The sequence below is a fragment of the Melozone crissalis genome, unplaced genomic scaffold (genome assembly GCF_028551555.1).
Source record: "Melozone crissalis strain CALT ecotype California unplaced genomic scaffold, PUWL_Pcris_2 ptg000006l_1, whole genome shotgun sequence".
NCBI classification, from domain to species: domain Eukaryota; kingdom Metazoa; phylum Chordata; class Aves; order Passeriformes; family Passerellidae; genus Melozone; species Melozone crissalis.
This window is the reverse complement of record NW_026535784.1, coordinates 21377831-21398961: the sequence shown is the minus strand read 5'-3', so window position 1 is coordinate 21398961 and position 21131 is coordinate 21377831. Positions and strand designations below refer to the sequence as shown.

General features: G+C 36.0%; 1 protein-coding gene across 2 annotated transcripts in view; it reads right to left on the bottom strand.

Annotated features, from left to right (window-relative positions):
• FIP1L1 (factor interacting with PAPOLA and CPSF1) overlaps window positions 1-21131 on the bottom strand; it is a 38261-nt gene that overhangs the window by 8354 nt on the left and 8776 nt on the right. The window contains exons 7-14 of one of the 2 annotated variants that reach the window (XM_054293749.1): window positions 20130-20260; window positions 19784-19852; window positions 17419-17528; window positions 11708-11801; window positions 10581-10734; window positions 5384-5410; window positions 4767-4821; window positions 3854-3909 (exon numbers count right to left, since the gene is read on the bottom strand). In XM_054293749.1, the coding sequence (XP_054149724.1) occupies window positions 3854-3909; window positions 4767-4821; window positions 5384-5410; window positions 10581-10734; window positions 11708-11801; window positions 17419-17528; window positions 19784-19852; window positions 20130-20260 (696 nt within the window). The remainder of the gene's footprint in view (window positions 1-3853; window positions 3910-4766; window positions 4822-5383; window positions 5411-10580; window positions 10735-11707; window positions 11802-17418; window positions 17529-19783; window positions 19853-20129; window positions 20261-21131) is intronic. The other variant, XM_054293759.1, reaches the window with a different exon arrangement.

Here is a 21131-nt window from a genome sequence, read left to right as displayed (position 1 = left end):
CACTGTTTAACTTCAGGTCTACAAGCAAAATGAAGGGTTAACAGATAAAAATGTCCTAATACAATATTATGCTGCTCATTATGCTGCCAAGACCTGAAATTCATTGAAGGAAAGCAGCCAGAAATAGCAAAAAAACCAGCTGGACTTAAAAGACTGCTAATTTCCTTGACTTGCCACTATGTCAACAACCCACGTATGGTACGAGACACTGGCTGTCAGTGTATTCTGATCTAAAGTTTAAACTTAAACTTAACTTTAAATGTACACTAAAAACCAATTATTAATGGTAGTACAAACTTCTACAATAAATTTTGGGATACTCCATCACATCTCGAGTAACTCTCATCAGACAGAAGTATTTCTCCCCAGTAACATGAGATAAAACACTTATTTGACACACTACACATTTTTATATCTAGATTTTCACCAGGAATTATTCACAACACACAAGAAGCTTACTTTCTAGTATGAACTGGTGTTCTGCTTTTACTACACTGAATAAAATAATTTGTCACATCTGTTATTTCTACATGGATTATTCCAATAACTTCTACAAGAAGGGAGACATTTCAAAAAGTCTGATTTTAACTCTGATTTTATTTTTAAAACAGAAGGAGTGCTTTGAATAATTACTAGTTTTGGAGACATGAGCCCAGTTTTGGAGATACTTTAAAAACTTAAAGCTTCACAGCACAAAGCAAACTATTTAATACTTCTTGCTTGTGCCTCAAAAAAACACCGACTCTTAAACTGTTTCTGTAATGCTAAATGTCTTGCAAGTTCTAAGATTTAAAAAACATTTAGAGCACAGACCAGAGATCTACTTGAGGAAAAAGCAAACAAGCATATGATAGAAGGCACTTCAGTGGCTGATCAAAGGCAGCTCAAGCAAAGCCAAAGATATGATGGCAGACATAGCACTGAATTGTGAAAGGATTTAAGTGCAAGTGGACTAAACCACATTGATATGGTGGAAGAGCACAAAAACAAAACAGACATTCTTGAAGTTATTACTTTACCATGTAACCTTCCTAAAGGGTCTGCAATGGGAAACCAAACTGACAGCAAGACATCAAATACATCTAAGCATGAGATGAGGAATTTGGATAGGCAGAAGAAGGGCTAGTACCTTAATCAAGACTGCTACTTTTTGCAATGTGTTCCATTTGCACATCTTCCCCTGCAATTCTGACAAAGCTAGGAAGTGCACAGACTGTCCAAGAAGACAACAGGTTGGAGATTCAGTGCTATCATCCAAAGCAACTATTAAATAAATATACCTAGTGATTGTAAATTGCAGTGATATCTGCACCCAGCTGCGCTGTGGAGCTTCAATGTCCCCAGGTTCTGATTCACAGACAGCACTGCTGAACACTGACCAGTGATCACACCGCACTACAGGGACTGTGACAGTATGATGCTGACTAGGAAAACATTTCTCACTAAGAGATGAGCAACAGTGATAAAATGCCACTGAGTCCCTACAGATTCAAAAATCTCTATGACACAGACAGCTTTGAGACAGATAATTGCTTTGTGCAGCAAATATGAAAGCTTTTGCTGCAACAGGCATACAAGATACACTGGAAGCACACTGGGGAGACAGCAGTGGACTGTGCTCCTTGGTCTCCATAATCATATAAAGGAAAACAATATTTTAATCCTGCTGATGAAGTTAAAATTCAATGTTGGCAAGATCAAGGTAACAGTCATCCTTTAGGACTGGTGCTGCAACAACATATGCATGCCATTCATCTGCTCTAAAGGTCAACATGAAACTTGGAAATATTCTTATGTCCCTGACAATATCTGACAGAATAGAAAATTCTAACAAAAGAGACACCAAAGTGAAAAACACTCTACTCTGGAGACTATGTAATAGATGCCACATACATACATTAGTATGTGTTAGTAAGACTGCTTTCCTTATGATACTCTGTATGGCTTTAGTTGTACATCTCAGGTTTTACCTTTTTGCTAAAACACAATTAAATTACTGCTAAAAAAGAAGTGTGTGTAAAGCTGATGTTTATGAATTCTTTTCCAAGAATTCTTGAAAACACAACAAGCTTGCAATGCATGAAAGCAAACATTTGGTAATTGATGAGGACCCTAACAATGTCAAAAGTACTGCTTGTTACTCCATGAACTGCTACAACTTCAAGAAATTGTGAGCCATTACAAAATGTCAGTTTGTATATCCATGCTTAAAACTTCAGAACATTTGGGAAAGAGATTTGCTGAATATTTGATCTGTGCTGAACATCACAGATCCCAGAAACAGACAAAACTTCCCCTACAATTTCTCCTCTCACCAGCTAGGGTTCAAAGGAACAAGGAGCAAGGCAACAGAATTTAGCTGAAAGAAAAGGCACCAGGCATGGGGCAGGATGGCAGATGCACTGAAGGCAGAGGTAGTGACTGTCAACATGCAAGGTCCTGCATTAGGGTGAGGGCAGTCCTCAATGTCGGTACAAACTGGCGATGAACTGATTCAAAGCAATCCTGCAGAGAAGGGCCTGGGGATACTGGTGGGCAAAAATTAAACACGAGCCAGCAGTGTGAGTTTGCAGCCCAGGAAGCCACTTGTATCCTGGCTGCATCAAAAGGAGGAGTGGCCAGTAGGTTGGTGGCAGGTGGTTTTTTGTGTGCTCTCATGAGATTCCACCTGGAGTATTGCATCCAGCCCTTGGGACCCCAGTACAACAAAGATACGTTATAGCAGGTCCAGAGGTGGGCCATGAAAAATTATCAGAGAGCTGGAACATCTCTCCTGTGTTGTTCAGGTTGTTCATCCTGGAGAAGGAAAGGCTCTAGGCACACCTTATTGCAGCTTTTCAATACTGCAAAGGGACTTACAAGAAATAAAGATGGAGAGAGACCTTTTGCCAGGGCCTGTAGTGACAGGACAAGGGGCCAAGGTTTTACTCTGAGAAACTGAAGGTTTAGATTGGACATGAGAGAGACATCCTTTATGACGATGGTGGTGGGGCACGGGCTGCCCAAAAAAGTTGTGGATGCCCAACCATTAGAAAGATGTGTTCAAGGCCAGGTTGGACAGAACTTTGAGCAAACTCATCTAGTGAAAGATATTCTTGCCCATGGCAGGGAGGCTTGACATAGATAATCTTTGATGATTCCTTCTAACCCAAATAATTTCATAGTTCTATCTACTTTATCTTCTTATTCTTCTTATTTTCTCCTTTGGGTCAAGAAGTTAGGTAACAGTTGTAAACTCAGCATACATTCTGTGAATGCCCATTTGGTGGCACATGATGAAGCTTTCATTTTAGTTCACTCTTATATCACTTTTATGGAAAAAAACATGAAGTCAAATCCAGCATCAGATTGTCCCCCCAATAACAGTAATTAAAAAAAAAAGACAAAAAAAAAAAAAGACAGACTTTATAACAGTATAGCTGAAGGTTATAGTGTCTTGGACAAATGGTTTTTCAAAGGAGATGTACATCATCAGGATTTCTGAATGATTGCTCTTAGTAATTAAAATTCTGATGATATGTCAACAGTACTTGTTCTCCTGTTTTAAAGCCTTGACAAATTCTCCCTGACTTGCAGTCCATATTATGGTATACAATGCTTCAAAATGACAGTTCTGCAAAAGCAGCAGGAAAAGATATCCAGTATGTAAATTAATAAGCAAAACAATAGTATTTACCAATAGTACTTAAATTTGCAACAGCATGTATCTGTTTACAATGGTCAGTAATGAGCTTTCATAATGAAATAGTGATAGGACCTGTTTAGTTGTCTAGCTAAAATCTTCATAAGTGTATCAAACAATTTGGTATCACACTGGTCAAAATTTCCAAAGCCAGCAAGCTTGCTTACTTACCACTGCCATATGAAAATGCACGAACAGGACGACCATCATAGCCAGAAGAATGCCCACTGTGGAACGTATGTGCAAAACCAGTTTCAGCATGTCAAAGATACATGTTAAACCTCAGCTTTAGCAACAAAGCTACCTCCTTGGATAAATAGCTACATGCATACAATACATATATTATATACAATATATACAATCAGAAGCATCACTCATCCACAGCAACTGTCAGTACAAAGTAACAAATTTATTTAAATGCACATGTGATGTATTAAGTTAGGATTTTTTCTCAATTAAATCATACAAAGATTTTCTCAGAGATTTTCCATCATCCTCCTGTATCATGTATTTTAACAGAATTTTCAACTTCAAAGGAACAGATATGTGCATATAAATGCATTTAAATATGGTATTGAAAAATTCCTAGCCTAACAGGTTAGGCCTGTTATAACTGAACACTTAGATCAGAATATAAATACAAATTTGGATTCTGTGGAACTCTAGCATTTCTTATAGCTTATGAGGGCCTAAATCTGTGCTCAAATTTTTGTGTATGTCTACAAAAAAGGATATGATAGCTGAAAAGTATACAGATCACATAAACAAGCCTTCAGACTACTAAAGAATACTTTATTTATCATTCCCTTAGGTCTTGGCATTGATTTACTATCAAAACTGTAACTAATTTGGTATTTTGCTACTGTGTCCTAACTAAACTAATAAGTGGCCAAGTAACCTACTTAGAATATGCTGAGTGGTGAGACTAGTAACATTTCTGTAAAATTACTGTAAAAATCTGAAGCTGTCTCCCCTTTCCCAGACGTAAATCCATAAAACAATGGGCAATGCAAGAGTATTATTCATTTATTTCAGTTACAGAATACTGATAGATTGCTTAGTAAATTTTCAAAGAGATAATCACCTGTCTATTGTGGGTATGAGGGAAGGTGGAGGACCGCCAGGTGGTGGTGGAAAACCTGTAACAATAAATTGGATAAGGAGGAGAAAAAGTAAAAATCTATCACCCATGAACACATAAAAGAACTAGGCTAAGCATACCATGGCAAACAAATCCCAGAGAGAACAATTAAAAATTGTTTCCACACAAATGGATTTTATTTTGTAAGACTAAGAACTACTTTTCAGCTTGACAAAGGCAAAATATGAAACATATATTATCAGTGCTTCAAGTTAAAACTTAATCATTCTTAAAAATACGGTGATATAAAAGCATGGGCAGATTCTAACAACACTTAATAAACAACAATCTGAACTATTTACTACATAGCTGAGAAAAAAATATTTTAAAGAAAAGAAGGAAATATACATCTAGAAAACTGGCTGATTAGGTCCACTAGTCAACAGTATTTTCATACAATTTCTCTTCTGCTCAGCATCAAAATAACTGAGCCTAATATGCACATATAGTTTAGTATGCATAACTCTTTATCTGTAAAGTTGAACAAAGTTGGTAAGTTGCATATCAGTTAAGTTTTCATCTCTTAACCAAACGTGGAAAAAAAATCTAAGCAAATTTACCTGGTGGTGGCACTGTTATTGGTATACCTAAAAAGACAACAAATATCAGTTATAGTAATAGTTTCTTATCTGTAGATCTGAAACCAGACTGAGCTTTCACTGCATACATGATCAAGAAGAATGACAACATATTTTCTGTGTCCTCAGGTCAAGATGTCACATTAATACTGAAAAAATTTTATACAAGCCTTGTGAAATCCAGCTTTTGGTTTAAATTCCTATTCTTTAAGATCTTATTTATTTAGAGGCAAAACCAGTGTAGAATGACTCTGGGCCTCAAGATTAAAATTAAATTAATCATTCCAAAAAGCTGAACATACAGAAGGAAAGCAACATCCCATAGACTATATTTGCTTTATTTTACATTCCATGGAAGGAAATGCAATTGGCCTCTGACCTTCAATAGCTTGGCACAGGAAACAGTAGGTCCACTGAACCAAGAATTCAGGCCGCAGTAAGCAATACAGATGTCTGAGTCAATGCTATGACACTGCAGTTCATCATTCATTTGCTATGTGGAGGGAAAAAGATTGGGTTTTTTCCCTCTATTTTCTTGTAGCTATCTGAGAAAGGAGTAGCCTTTAACAGAAACATGTGCAAGAATTACTCTAACCTGATTTTCAGATCTAGCTAAGCTGTTATGAATCTAACTAAAAGCTGAGAAAATTGTTTCCAACCTAATTAGCTGACTTAACAAAATAAACTGCATCAACACATAACCATACCTTACTGATTATGAAAGGAATGATTACAAGGTAAAAATAATTTGTATGCTTCAAAGGTTCTTATCTTCCCATGCTTTGCAAAGAACCTGAACTAAACACATTACACTGCTATATAATAAACTGGGCAAAAACAATACTGGCAGAAAATAGACTGCTTCACCAGGTATAAAGCACTTTCAGTTATCAACAATTCTGCTTCCATTAAAAAGTATGTATGTTAAATCTAACAGCTCATGGCAAAACTTTGGGAAGGGAGAGAACAGAAAACTCTGGCAAGTGCTTTCATCAGCATTGACACAACTGCATAAACATTCACACAGAATAGTACTGGCCACATGACAAAATTTACATATATCTCATTAAAGTTAAAAGATTATTGTATGGCAGCAACATTTTACTAAATCTATGTACTTATAATGTCTAGAAATGCCAACTGCTCCCAGACTGACTTGACAGAAGGACAGAATGAAGGAATATGCAAGCAGAGAACAGAGATCAATATCAAAGTTCACTAATTGTTGGCAATTTCTCTGACATTAATTCCTAACAGCATTAATCCTATAGGATTAAACACATGGTGGAATATAATTGAGGCTTCTGTCCAATCTGGAAGACTTAAAATCAGATCTCTTAGCCAAAATGCAAATCAGTGAACTCTAACAGCCAAATTTCTGAACTACATGAGCCATTTTCTCTCCACCAGCACGCAAGCTTTCCAATGTGCACTACAGTTGTTAAAAACACTGGGTACCACACCACAAAATTTTTGACAGTGTAACATTTAAAAGACCAAACACTCCTGATGAAAATTCCTGAAAGAAAGTCAAGATTAAGAACTCAAACTGTTGCCAAAGTGTTTACTATTAATCTTTTTTGGTTAATTGTTCTAATTAATAGATCCTTCATAAGCCTAACACATAGAAAAAAATATAATAAATAAATGTTAAGCATGTATATATTATATAATAGCTATAATATAGCAATGTTAAGAACATAAGCTAGAAAAATACCAGAAATTCTCTCAAAGTGATTTATCAGCTCCACCTTATACGATAAAAGATTTCAACTGCTGCCCTAAAACCAGTCTATTGTTACACTGCAAATAGCACTCAGCACTCTCCAGAGAACTGCCTGGAAATCCATCAGCTAACTCCTCTCTACAAAAAGGAAAAAGTTTGTATTAAACAATTAATGTATTCCTCACTTACAAGAATATTATCTTGTACAGAATTAAAAGTAAAAATATCACAAGACTAAAAGACAAATGAAAAATCTCACTTAACAAGCATTCGAACAAAATTAAGACAGACTGAATTCACCTAATATCCAGAGACCAAATGTCCAAATAATTTTAATGAACTGGTGAATCTAGGGTATTACACAAAAAATCCATAAGCATACTTTCGCACAAAAACCTTCAAGAACTTTTAAAGAGTCATGATTAATGCTTATGTAATTTTAAAACAGAAGCTAATTTACTTGATGGTATCAAAAAGGATGAAAGATTCTATGTGCCAAATTGACAAAAAAATCTAAAAAAAGATCTAAATAAATGTTTTTTCTCACTAATACAAAAATACGACACAAAACAAGAAAAATATCATAAGCTTCAGTTAATGGAAAAGAAATAATTTCTTAACTCTTCACTCCTTTGCCTTCTAAGTGCATGAATATATACCTGCAGTGTCACCAGCCAATTACTACTTCTGAGAAAAGACACTGAAATATTTTGTCATTTCTTGCAATGAAGAGACTACACTGTACAAATGCAACAATGTGGCTTAGTATCAACTTTGTCATGTCCCTACAACATCATTGTGCTGCCATAAAGACACATCCAGCATAAACCTAAATACTCAGAGTTGCATGTCAAAAGCAACTCAAATGTCATCAGTGCACTATTTTACCTATCATGCTCAAAACTGCCTTCAGAACATTGTATACCATCCTACTAGCTCAGGGCTGCGAAGTTTTTACAGAAAATCAAGTATGTTTTACTAAAGGAAAGCAATGCCACACGTGCTCTGCTTGTGGAGCAAGGAATCAAACATGAACAACACAGCCAGAGTTTAACAACATACTGTAAATTAGCTGAACTGTGCACTAGCCCTCAGAAATGTAATATATCTCAACTTAGTTCTCTTGCCATAGGCTAAATTAGGTCAAATTCTCTGTATCAAAAGATTAGAAGTACACACTTAGGATGCCAAGCCTGAGCAGTCACACCAAAGCCTGGCACACATTGCAAAGTTATGCAACAGAAGTTCAGTATTTCAGAGAAATTTCTTTTTTCTTAAATCACAAATGCATGTCACATTTTTAACTACAGACACACCAAAGCACATAAACAAACTTTTAAAGCCTTGGTAACATGCATACATATTTTGCTTTAGATGAAAATTACACCAACATAGCAATTAACCCAGCAAACAGAAACTAGCACATATTTTGCCACAGCCAGTCATCTCCTAGGACTATTTGAGAATTTTCTACATTTGGTGCTCTAAATTGTTCCAGCACTTGCTCTTCAAAAAGATTTGAATCACAAGAGTGAATGAATACAGAACAAGAGATGTAACTTCAAAGCAAGATCCTTTTTCAAAGGCACTTTTGGAGGATGTTTTATATTTGGAATACTTAAATTTTCTGCCAAGTAGTCCCAGTTTAATATTGGGTAAGTGTAGTTTTTTTACTTCTACTCCAGTGAACCAAGGAGGGATGGTAGAACCTATTTTTGGAACAGCTTTGATGATAAAGAGCTGGCAACAGCACAATTAAAACACAGGCCTGAGGAAACTAAATCCACAGCTCTTAATCATTATTTTCGAATCTACTTGAAGTACTGAAGGATGTTCCAGAAGACCTTCTGAACAAGCCTGTGTCATAAACCTGCCTGTAAACCATGAGACTAAAGCCAAACCTGCTGGCTTGATCTGCAACACGTGTGGATTTCCTTCACCTTTAAAATCTCAACAGGTGAGGGGTTTCATAAGAACAGTCCAGTACCGCTGCACCAAGTGCATCTGGGGTGTCTGTGAGAGGGGTTCTCAGGTTTTTGATAATATACAACTTGGAACACCTTTTCTGAATTCAATTACAATTAAAATAATTACTTTCTAAAAAGTTGCAATGCATTACATATATTGTTTTATCATAAAGGTTTAAATGAAGCTTAAAATCACAGCAAGTATTATTGTCACATCCATCCCCTTTCTGTTCTTCCCCCTTGCCAGTAAGGAAACAAAATCACCAGAGCATTACCATAATCTCACTTCAGAGATTGTATTTTTTATATTTATTTTGAAAAAGAAAAAAAAGGGCAGAGAATTATTTCATTTTTAAATCTTCTCAGTTTTCTATGTGCTGTGATTTTTGTGTATGACCATCATGGAGGAAAGCCAGAGCTTGCCAGGGAAAATGAGTTAAGTTTTAAAATTAGGAAGGGCAACTGAAGAAGCAACTTCTATGAGGATTTAAACCCTATAAAAGCTCATACTAGTTGCATTTAAATAATGTGACTTCTTTGCTTCTACATAAGAATATTAACAGAGGAACTTTAAAAGTATTTCCTCTGCAAGCAGAATAGCAAAGAAACTGCTCCGCGTGATTTTCAGAACAAGTCAAGCTAAAGAATTCAAGGACCAGGAGAAAACAAGGAAAGCAGCTCCACCTTAAATCACTCTCTTCTGCAGACAAATGCTTCACTTTCCTACTCAAATACACCACAAAGATTCTCCACCTATTTTAATTTCTCACTGACAGCTCTTAGTTTCTCGCCAAATCCTTTTGAACTTACTGTCTTAAAATGAGAAGTACAGGTCACTGTACCACTTGTGCAAATGCCCAGTAAATTTCCATATATGCCAAATTTCAATAAATGTTCAGTAAATATCAGTAAATTTCAACACAGATTAACAGTGGGATGAGTTCTCAAAGAGCTTTGATTCCTCTAAGACTCACAGACACAGAACACTGGAAAAAACCATCAGGGACTAATAAGACTTCTAACTGGAAGAAGGGATATGGAGCAAATGCAATACTACCAGACCTGTGGGAATTCATACATGCTGTGAGAGAAAAGGGTAATTAGAACTTCTCTTGCTGCCTTGACCTTAGACATCAGAGAATCCAAATTGTGACACAAATTCATGGTATGCCATACTTCTAGTTCTAAAGTTTGTAGAACAACGTGTTAACATGTACCTCTCAATGGCATTAACATTGAGTTACTGAATTACAGAAAACAACTTCTCACTTCAAACATTTTCAAGAACACAAGAACCAGCAGTTAGTCTTTAAGTAATTATTTACTACTTGGGATTATGCTTACTGAGAAAGTAAAAACAAAAGTTTCTGGATTTGCTTTGCAGATACACTTGAGAAAAGAGCAGAACATGAAATTCTGAAATTCTGCACAATGCACCTCAAGAAATCTCTCATTATCCACATCCTATATAGTGCAGGATATTTACCTGGTGGGGGAATCAGAGGTGGAGCAGTACTGACAGTTGGAGGGGGTGGGAGGAAAGGAGGTGGTGGAAGGTGAGTAGGTGGAGCTCCTGGAGGGAAAAATGGAGGTGGCTTGGTAAAACTGTCTACTTCAGGATTAGAGCGTTCTGAAAGAACCTGTAAAATATCAAACTCTAGTTACAATTGCTTTGTGAAAAGAGTACAAGACAGGCTTCCTCTCCTTCAGATACTAAAATAGGAAAGTATCACTTCACATCTAAAGACCCATATTCAGATGGTGTAAGTTCTACCTGCATACGCCTATGTTCAGTGTCCCTTATTTGCCCCTTAAAGGTCTAAGAGCACCTTAAATTTGTATAATGGAAAATATTTAAAAATCAATCTGAAAAGCATGAAAACAATCCAAGATCATAAATTACTTAAATACTCTAAGATCAGATGAAAATCACATGGTAATGTTTTCAATATCAGCACTACAATCCTTTACTATTTTCACTGTTTAACCTCAAACTAAGTTGGCATGGAAATGCAACTGGAGCACCAAGCAACCCTGATCCTTCTCTCCAATTCTTCAGAAGTGTATTTTATCTGTATAGATTTAGTTGCTTTCTGAGGATAATAAAAGTCTAGACTAAAACCATAAAGACTAATCTTGCAGTTTTTGGTAAAGTACTACAATATAATTAAAACCAAGCTACTACCAACTATTTATTCCTTCACACCCTAATTTTAAAAGACTGCACTTCTCCAACTGCATACAAGGAGGCTTTCACTTCCAGCATTAGTGTCTGACAGGAATAGGGGGACAAATGGGGAGTTCAAATATTTATCTTTTCACTCCATAAACAAAACACAATCCCACACAGATCTAGCAGAGCCAATGTTGTCTCCTGGATTGTAAGTCTGCAGTATCCCTCATTTCTTTTCAGTAAGAGATATACCAAAACATTTTTGAAATCTATCAATTACTTCATCTTAATATATTTCGGTAACTGCCAAAACTTTATTTCTGGACGTAAAGTTACTTATGTGTTACTCATTCACATACAGTGGTGCTTTAGTCAGACGCTATGGGGAAAGTAAAAATGTCTTTTAGTGAAAAATAGAATGCAAAACTGCAATGTAAAACCTGTATGTTGCTGTTCTCATTAGCACGCCGTCGTCCTTCCACCCGGCTGATAGTGATGCTCTGTCCAATCACATCTATTGTGCCAGATATCCGCCTGCAACACGACAAACAGAATCAGAAAAGGGGGAAGAAAAAGAAAAGGTGAGAGAAAAAAGCCTTATGGACTTCTCTCATTCTAAATGGCAAAAGTTCTTTCTTCTGTAGAAAACACAAAAGACTATTTCTGAAGAACATTAAAGGTGATGCATTTGCTGAACTATGTACAGAACGCAACAATGCAGCAAAAAAGACTTTGATAAGCAAAGACAAAAGCTGACTCTACAGCAGTCTCCTTCCCCCCCATAAAAGACAGTACTTCTGCTTTGCTGTTACAAAGAAAACCCCAAACAAAGATCACAAAACTTCAGTAAGAAAAGAATAAATCAAGCAGAACTTTCTCAAAAATCTAACATAAACCAGCTATAAACTATTAATTAGAAGTGATTTCTAAATTGCATGAAACCATAATGAAGGATTCCATGGAAGATCAAAGAAAGATAAGGCAGAAGAAAAAACATTAGCATAAAACAAAACCATGAAAATTCGAAGTATAATCAATCTCTCCAAATCTTCAGTAAATTAACCTTAGAGGAATACACTGACACAAATGAAATACTCCAGGTATCAGACCAGAAAATATGACAAAATATGACAAAATATGAATGTCACCTACTAAAACTAAAGCCTGATGTTTGTGACAACAGGAATCACTATTTTGAAGAGAGGAATAATCTAAAGTATAGTGACCATTTCTGTTCGCAGCCCGAAAATGCCAGAAACCAAGGTTTATAGAAATTGTATAACTTTTATGCAGATATAACAAAATCTGTCAGCATAAGAGTTACAAAAACCAGGTTGGACTAAGGCCCTGAGCAACCTGGTCTAGGGGAAGATGTCTCTGCACATGGCAAGGGGAGGTTGGGCTAAATGATGCTTTAGGTCCATTCCAACCTCTTAACATTCTATGATTCTACCTGCTCTGCAGGCCACTGTTGACTTCTAAAAGAGGTTAAAAAGTAGGATTCACCTGGGTCAACTTTGTTAGAAAATGAGCAATAAAACGACAGTGCTCATGGTTAAGAGAAACAGAGGTACAAAATCTGTATCTGAGCTGTAAGAGACACAGATTTTCACTTGTGGTTTCACCTATAAGGGAAACCACTGTAGATAAAACTGATAATTTTTACCAAGAGCGTGATATAGGACAGTAAAAGACTGGAAAAAACCTTCCTGAAATTTCCACAGAAAACAAATCCATAGAAAGAAAAAAATATTTCTAGTTTCAGGAGTTCTTGTCTTTTTTGCATCTAGTGTACTACAAACCACACAAATACAAATATTAGGGAGAACAACTGTAAATTGGAATTATAGGCTCAGAGTTCTGCCAGACTGATAACTTGGACTCCAAATGCTCAGACACCTAGACTGCAATGCAACTGCAAAAGACACAGCAGACACTGTGTCTAGAGCATGAAGTAACAGTCAGATCTCTCAGAGATTATCTGAAGTTTCATAGCAGACTGCATACTGAGGATGATACAAATGCCTGTCCTCTGAGCTTTTTAGTATCTGGGTTTAGAGCTTCCTCCTAGATGTTAAAGTAAGCTTATTAAGCACAACAGTTGAGAGTTTAAAAAAAAACAAACAAAACCAGTGTGATGGTACAAGAGTCCGAGAACACTCCTTCAATTAAAGAGCAATATATTCTATACAACAATAACAGAAGTGTCAGAAACTCTCTGGACTTCTGATACTCCATGCTGGAAGTTAGATTGTTCCAATAATCAACATCTGCTTTTCTAAACTTCCCCAGTGGTCTTGCATGGCCTTCCAGCACTGCTACACTGGACTATTATTTTGCTGTAACTGAATTGAGAACATAGGTATTATAAAACAGTTGTTAAAACCTATGTTCTCACCATCTCAATCTTCACTGACAGTGCATTTGTTTTGAGAGTTCTAAGACACTTGTTCTCTTCCATCACTGGTATCCTCTCTTAATTATCTAAACCATATCCTAGAAAACTCATTTTACCTAGCTTTAGTCCTTGTGTACAACAAATGACACTCCTACAGCACAAAGTCCCTGCCTGGCTCACACCACTGATTTACAGGGCTTCCACTGGGAGTGATGTACACAGCAGAATTAAGACTCTTCCTCTTTTGTCCTGTTGGCTCACTGCCAGCAACTCTTAGAATCAGCACTGAAAACACACACAACATCACCAATGCAAGAGTATGGGGCATTAAAGCAATATATGCCCCAATCATATTACAATAATGTTAATTCTGGTTTGGGAAGCAGCCCAAACACACCACTGCAATATCAAATGAAGCAAACCCAGACTACCAATTAGTTGGTTCCTATGCATCAATTTTCCTGAAATAAACAGTTTCACTTAATTTTTTTAGATTCTGAAGCATATACCTGTGTTCACTCAATCTCAATGAGATTATACTTTATATTTACTATTTAAATAATGCTGTATAATGTTTTGTCCACTGTTCTTCCCAACAATTGCAAAGATATTATTTTTCATAATGATGGATTTTGCCATCATACCTTGAATTTGACAAATTCTCTATTTCCAAGATTGCAATAACAATTTCATTGAGAATTTCACTAAAATTGAACAGGAGAAAGCATAGATTCAGTTGCAAATGAAGCAGCAGATGACACCTCCAACCACATGTTAAGTCACACATACATTAAGTCACAGCAAGATGGCAAAAGGAGAAACTTCTACAACTTCCTAGACATTAAATAGAGTTGTGATAAGTAGCAGGCAAGACTCAGTTTCTGTCTCAGTGCTGTAAGCAAAGAAAGGGAAGGGCTTGGTCTGTCCATTACATGATCGAGGCACCTGGGATACAGATGCATTCCCAAAGGATCCTCTGAAACATAAAAAGGCAATCCACACGAGTGGGATGCACATGAACCCACAGCAGAGTTCATACAAAGTGTAGCTTGAAAGGAACATTCCAGCAACTCTGAGTTATCTCACTCTAATTAGAGAATGGTTATTTATGAGCTATTTGCACTGAGCATACCACTTCCACGGAGATTAATTCAGAAAGATAACTCAATCTCATTTGGCAAGCTCAGCTTAGATTCTACAGAGCAAAGAGAAAGAGAGGGAAAAAAGAAGAAAAAAAGAAGGCAAACCCAGTTATTTTCCAAGTTCACAGCTTCAAAAATCCCTATCCTTACCACAGATAAAATAAATAAGCTGCTTTTTGGAACACCCCCATATGACTGTTCAGAATCAGACTAACTATGGGATGCCACATTTGTTCAGTAGACTTTATACATAGTATAGTCTAATATGTATGGAATTATAATATGCTTCAATATTTCTTCTCTTCTTTCTGGTTTCTCTTATGTATTTCATGGTTTATTTTCCTCCTCTTGAGGACAGCCTCAACTTTGCTGAGCTCACCACTAACTGATATGAATAAGAACCTAATAGATTTACTAAAAAAAGCATTTGTATAAAAACACACTTTATATTTTTTTGAAAAACACACTATATTTTTCAAAATAACACCTGAGTTTCCATCACTTAGTCTTGCAAGGCTGAACTGGTATTTTTCATGGAAATAAAAGATCAGAAATCCATTTTCTTTAAAATATCTTTTTACAGAAAGCTGTAAGCACAGATAAAGCCGATAAATAGCCCACTACACTGATGAGCTAATTTCTCTGAAACTTCTCTGGAAATGCTCCCAGCAATTTCTCAACAAGACTATTGCAAATGCCACATGGCATAAAGGCAATTATTTTAAATTACTGAAGGGTTACATTGCTGAAAATTTTCTGTCTACCTAAAATAAACTCTTAACTAAAGAAAGGAATTAGTGTAACCCCATAAAACACTATCTGGTTATACAGAAGTTAATAATACAGGCACTTAGAAACAAAAAACAGTAGATGCATTATGGATAAGTCATTAAGTAGAAATATATATAATCCAGCTAATATGTATTCTCATACACTCAATATATATTCTCATTGAGCTACTCAGACTTCTGACCATACAGTTTTCTTTCAAAATCTCTTCTGACAACTTGGTAATACCTTTCCTTACAGAATAATATATTTTAAGCAAGTGTATCCATAGAAGCAGGTATTAAATAAGGGAAGATGTCAGTTTTGTCATTGTAACAACTTACAATTACAGTTTTCACACTAAATACATACAACACAACCTATTCTACCAATGGAATGCACAAGTGATACAACTGTCAAAGTGATATGCCACAAAGTGATACCTCAAAATAAATGTCAGGAAGTGACACAGTCATCACACCTGCAAATTTCACACAACCAAATAATCTACACAATGCATTTTTTCTACAACTTTCAACTTAACTACATTTTAATATCCTGGTTGTTAATTACTTCCCAAAGTAGTTTAGAGGTTCTCTGTCCACCACTGAGATGAACAAAGAATTGAAATCTTGTAACAAAACCTATGCTAGATATAGATTTGGAATCCTTACCCTGTGAACAATACATTCCAGTTTGAGAACTCTGTTACAAGAATATCATACATTAAAAGCAATTCAGAAAAGAACATTTTAAAAATAGCTACGAAGTTAGCACAAAGTTTGGAAAACTAATTTCTTTTGACTAAGAAAAACAGATAAACAGAACTAAAATCTACTAAACACAGAGCAGCATAACCTGATAGCTCAGAGAAAAATTTAGGCTACCAGAAGGAATATTCTAGAAGTGAAAGAAAAGTGCAGGCAAGGCTATGATTGACTTCCTCCTGCCCCCAGCCCCCAACCCTCCCCCCAAGACAATACATTTGGGTGTTGAACTGACTCTTACAGCATGGAATAACTGAACACAAGCGCCTCTAAATTAGTCAAGGCACTTATGGATGCAGTGCTAAAGATGGGTGATAGCTCCTCATCTTTAATGGCTGACAACCAAAGTGTCCAATGAACAACCTGTTCTACCTTTCTTACCATTGTTTGTAATATGATGTAATATAAGGACTTTTAATTTGCACAGAACCAAAACAACCAAACAGGATCACTAAATAACTCAAGTAAAGCAGAAGCATGGAGTCATCCTAAGCCAAGTGCCAGATAACATACAGCAGTGGCTTAGACACAGAAGACAGAACTTATTAAAGCCTGAGGCTGGGAGAAGAAACACAGTAAGGAAATACTCTCTCCAATTTTCAAAGAAAGTATAATATTCAAATATGGAGAAACCAAAGCTGCCTTGCAGGAAAGAGACTAGGTTCCAGGAATTCCTCCACTTGTTAGAGTCATAGCTGTCAGATTCCATCTTGCTTAACTGAAAAAATAAGTTAGTTAAAATACTCATAAGGACCCTAACCAGAAGTATTATGATGGCAAATTTAATTATACACAGAAAACACAGTGTCATAAATCAACAAGTAGATTTTTGTAACTGTCTTGTTACTTGGTCCTGCTGTTTTTTCTCCCCTTTTCTTCTACTTTTGCCCAAAGAGCCAAGAAGGTAGTATAGGATTCCTGTACGATTATGGTAAATGTGATAAGGATATCTCTACCCTTCATTTTACCTGTTACATAAACATATTTTCCTTTTTTTTCTACAAAAATTGTAAACTTCAAAGACATAGAGGTAACAGTACAAAGAGTTTTCTGGTCATGAGTTACAGCTAACTGACCTGTTTGTTGGAATTCCTGATTTAAATAAGGCAGGAGGAGATGTGAAATCAGGTTTGGTCGACTGCACTGCCAACTCTTTCTCCAAATTTCCAGTTCTGCCTTGCTGTACCTTCAAAATAATGTTTCATCATTAGTTTAACCTTGCAAGTGCAGTAGCTCCAACATTCAACAAAAACACAGTCAATACCAAAAGAAAGTAAGTCCAACTTTATTCAGAATTTCAAAAACTCTCACCTCTGCACAACTAGCAAAATTATGTATCTTTTAGTGAGATATTACTTAAGTACTGTGTTTGATATATATATATATATAAATCAATATGCCAGAGAATGAATTGTTATAGAAGATTAGACAGCTTAAATATTTATTTTCCAAGCACTTCATTTGTACGTGAACAGACCAAACTAATTTTCCTGAATAATTTCCTGTATGAACCAAATTACATCTTGATTTTTAAAAGAAAGACACTTATTGAAAAAAACCTTTTCATAATCATAACAAAGATATCTAACAAGCCTGCTATCCACTACCAGCAAACCATGAGACAAGAAACTTGAATGGATTCTCCATCTCCCTCACTGATTGTGAGATCTAGTAACCACTTAATTTCTTAGTCATACCAGGAAGTCATCTCTTACTCTGGCTTGTGCAAACTGCAAAAGACTTTTCATTAGTTCAGACTGAATACTGCAGAAACACCCTGCTCTTGCTGAAGTACTGCAAAATTCCAGACACTTCTTTTATTCAAGACACCATTAAAGCTATGCAAAACCTTTGGGGCAAGTACATCAAGTATTGTTTTGTTCAGCAGCAGCTACACGTGAAAGAAAAACCTGTATGGGTTAGTATTAAAGACAAATATACAGTGATTCAATTTTTAAAGTCACTCCCACTGTACCAGCTACACCACTCTATGCAGCTAGTTCACTCATGCTATAACCTTGTATAAGCTGTGATCTCACAGCTTGTAGGCAAGTGAACTATTATGTTTCTGCAGAACCTCACTTCTAAACAAGGGCACATCTTTTCCAAACCCATAAAAATGCACATAAATAGTTAAAATTCATTAAAAATTGAATTAATGTTTCCTATCCAGAAATATGAGTGGAAAAGGTCGAAGTATTTATCTGAAAAAGACTTCTACAAATTAATGAGCAATTCGAAAATGTAGGAGACATTCTTGCTAGTTACAGGAGATTAACATAAATTACATGGAAATATAATGGGAATTACATGAGACTGTTTCAGAAGAGAAGGAAAAAAGTTAATGAAATGAATAATTACACGTAAACTCCTTTTAAAACACGACAAACTCTTACAACAACATTATTACCAGTACTGTTTGATCACCAGAGTCAGTACTGAGCTGGAAATAGGGGAAGTTTTGGGTTGGACTACTTATCCTTTTTCCTTCAGAACATTTCAGAAAAGTTTGAGATTACAGTCAGTTGCAAATTGTAACTCCTACTGTCCACTATTTCTACTGTCCCACAGTACTATTATAATGATACCTGAGAAAGGTATAAAGCCCCAGAAACCTTCTGATCCATTCTTGCTAGAATAAAATCAAAATAATTTAATATCCTCAAGTAGCAAGTAAAACACCTGTCTGCAATTGACAGTTCTGTATCTGCAATTGACAGGAGTACACAGGAGAAAGAAACCATTCCAAGTCACTTCAAAGACAGTTCAAGAACAAAAATGACTACATATTAAGAATAGGTAAAATAAATAACCTTTGTGGTATAATTTTAAGTTTAGTATCAAAGACGTAAATGAGAAACTGAGAAAATAAAAATAAAGTTCAATCCTTAAGATAAATGCTGTCATGTCGTTCTATTCTCTGAAAACCAGCATTTCTGAATGGAAAAATTATTATACATAACTCAATTAATTGTTAGCTAACCTCAGAAGAGCAACACAAAAATATGGAAGATTGATTTTCTTATCAGAGTTGTCAAGGATAACTGTTACAAACATTGTAGTAAGAGCTACAATGCCACAGGAAAAACAAACATGCCATAATCTACAAAAGCTTCCCCACCACATCTGCACAAATCCTTTAATCTGCACAAATGAACACACTACAACTACAAATAAACCATCACATCAAGAAAAATTAATTTCACTGGGAAATTAGTTAGTTCACCAGGCCACTAACTCACATGATTGCAGAAGAATGATGAACAAAGCAACACTTTTTAATCCACATTTTGTGACATACACAGAAAGTCACTGATGTAGGATGAGAGTATGAAATAATGGCTGTGTCCGTATCAGTTGTTCTTCTATCAGTCTGTGCTGGCATGGGAAGCAATACCCAAGAAAAATGAGAGCAACCAACAAAATTTTACTAAAATTCACCTTTAAAAGATGGTATCTGCCATCGAGAATCTCTGCACTTGGTCTTAGTTCCATAGCTTTGTCTTCAGCCTAAGTTAAATAACACATTGCCCATTAAGATACCACACAATTCTGAAATGATGGGCCACAGTCTCAATAAAGGTACAGGTGCAATCTAGCTGTAGCTATCTGTCACACTATCCACACAAACTGCCGGTGAAGCAACACAGTAACACTCAAGGTTCAGGGAAGGGAGTCAGGTGCAAACTCCAACAAATCTACTGAACTGGGCAGAACAAGCTTATGACTCACAAGCAGCTTTACAGGGAAAAAAAACCACGTACAATACAAAAAAATCACTATTTACCGTGATTTTATTTGTGGTTGAGGTAACTGGCAAAATTTCAAGACCCATTCGTATTCTCTTTTGTTTTTCACAGTAAGCTTTCCAGGTATCTTCATTGAAGCCATAGTTAAAATAATCTGAGAGATCAGCCCCTTTAAGCAGAGAAGCATAGGTTTTTTAGGACATTACAAAGTTCATCCTTCCTCCACTAAACATATATACACACCTCTACTTAGAGCATCAAAACTGATTAGGTATTGATCTAAAAAGCACAACTGAAATGTACAATTCATCAACAGACAGAGTACTCATTGCTAAGATTGCAAACCCATTAAAATTTAGTCAGAAACACGAACTTGCCTAGCATCATGAAGTGGGGACCAAGGGTAGAGAATATCATGGGATATTATAATCTCCCACATCTTTACAACAAGATAAATATAAGATCTATAGATTTGCTTTATGTTCAGTGAAGAACCACTCCCTTTTGTTTTGCTAGTTCTGTATTTGACTTCTCACTTTGTTTTGGCTCCTAGTTTCATGTGAAGCCATGAAGTATTTTCAGGGTAAGAGAGAACAGTTGTAACTCAAATGCATAGAATATATTTAATACAGCTAACATTTCAAACATCAGATAATCATCAAAGGCCTCTCTATTTTCCATTTTGCAGACACTATTTGTACTACCATAGCAATACACAAACACAAGAAAAAACCTATATGCAGCAGCAAGATGTACTGGTACTAAAAAACCAAATCAATGCTGGTAAAATTAGACAAGCCTGGACAAACCACTTGAGCCAACGAGACAATACAGAAGAGACTCATGGAAAGCCTTTGCAGCAAGTCCCAGTTTCTTATTCAAAGCTCATGGATGTCTATGCATGAACACAACAAAGCACAGGAAGTTACATTTCATCATTCTTCATGCTAAAACCTGCCAGAACTATTTTGCACATTGTGCTTTGTCTAGTGTTCCATGGCACAGAGCAATGGCAGAAATCTCCATAGGAACACCGATTT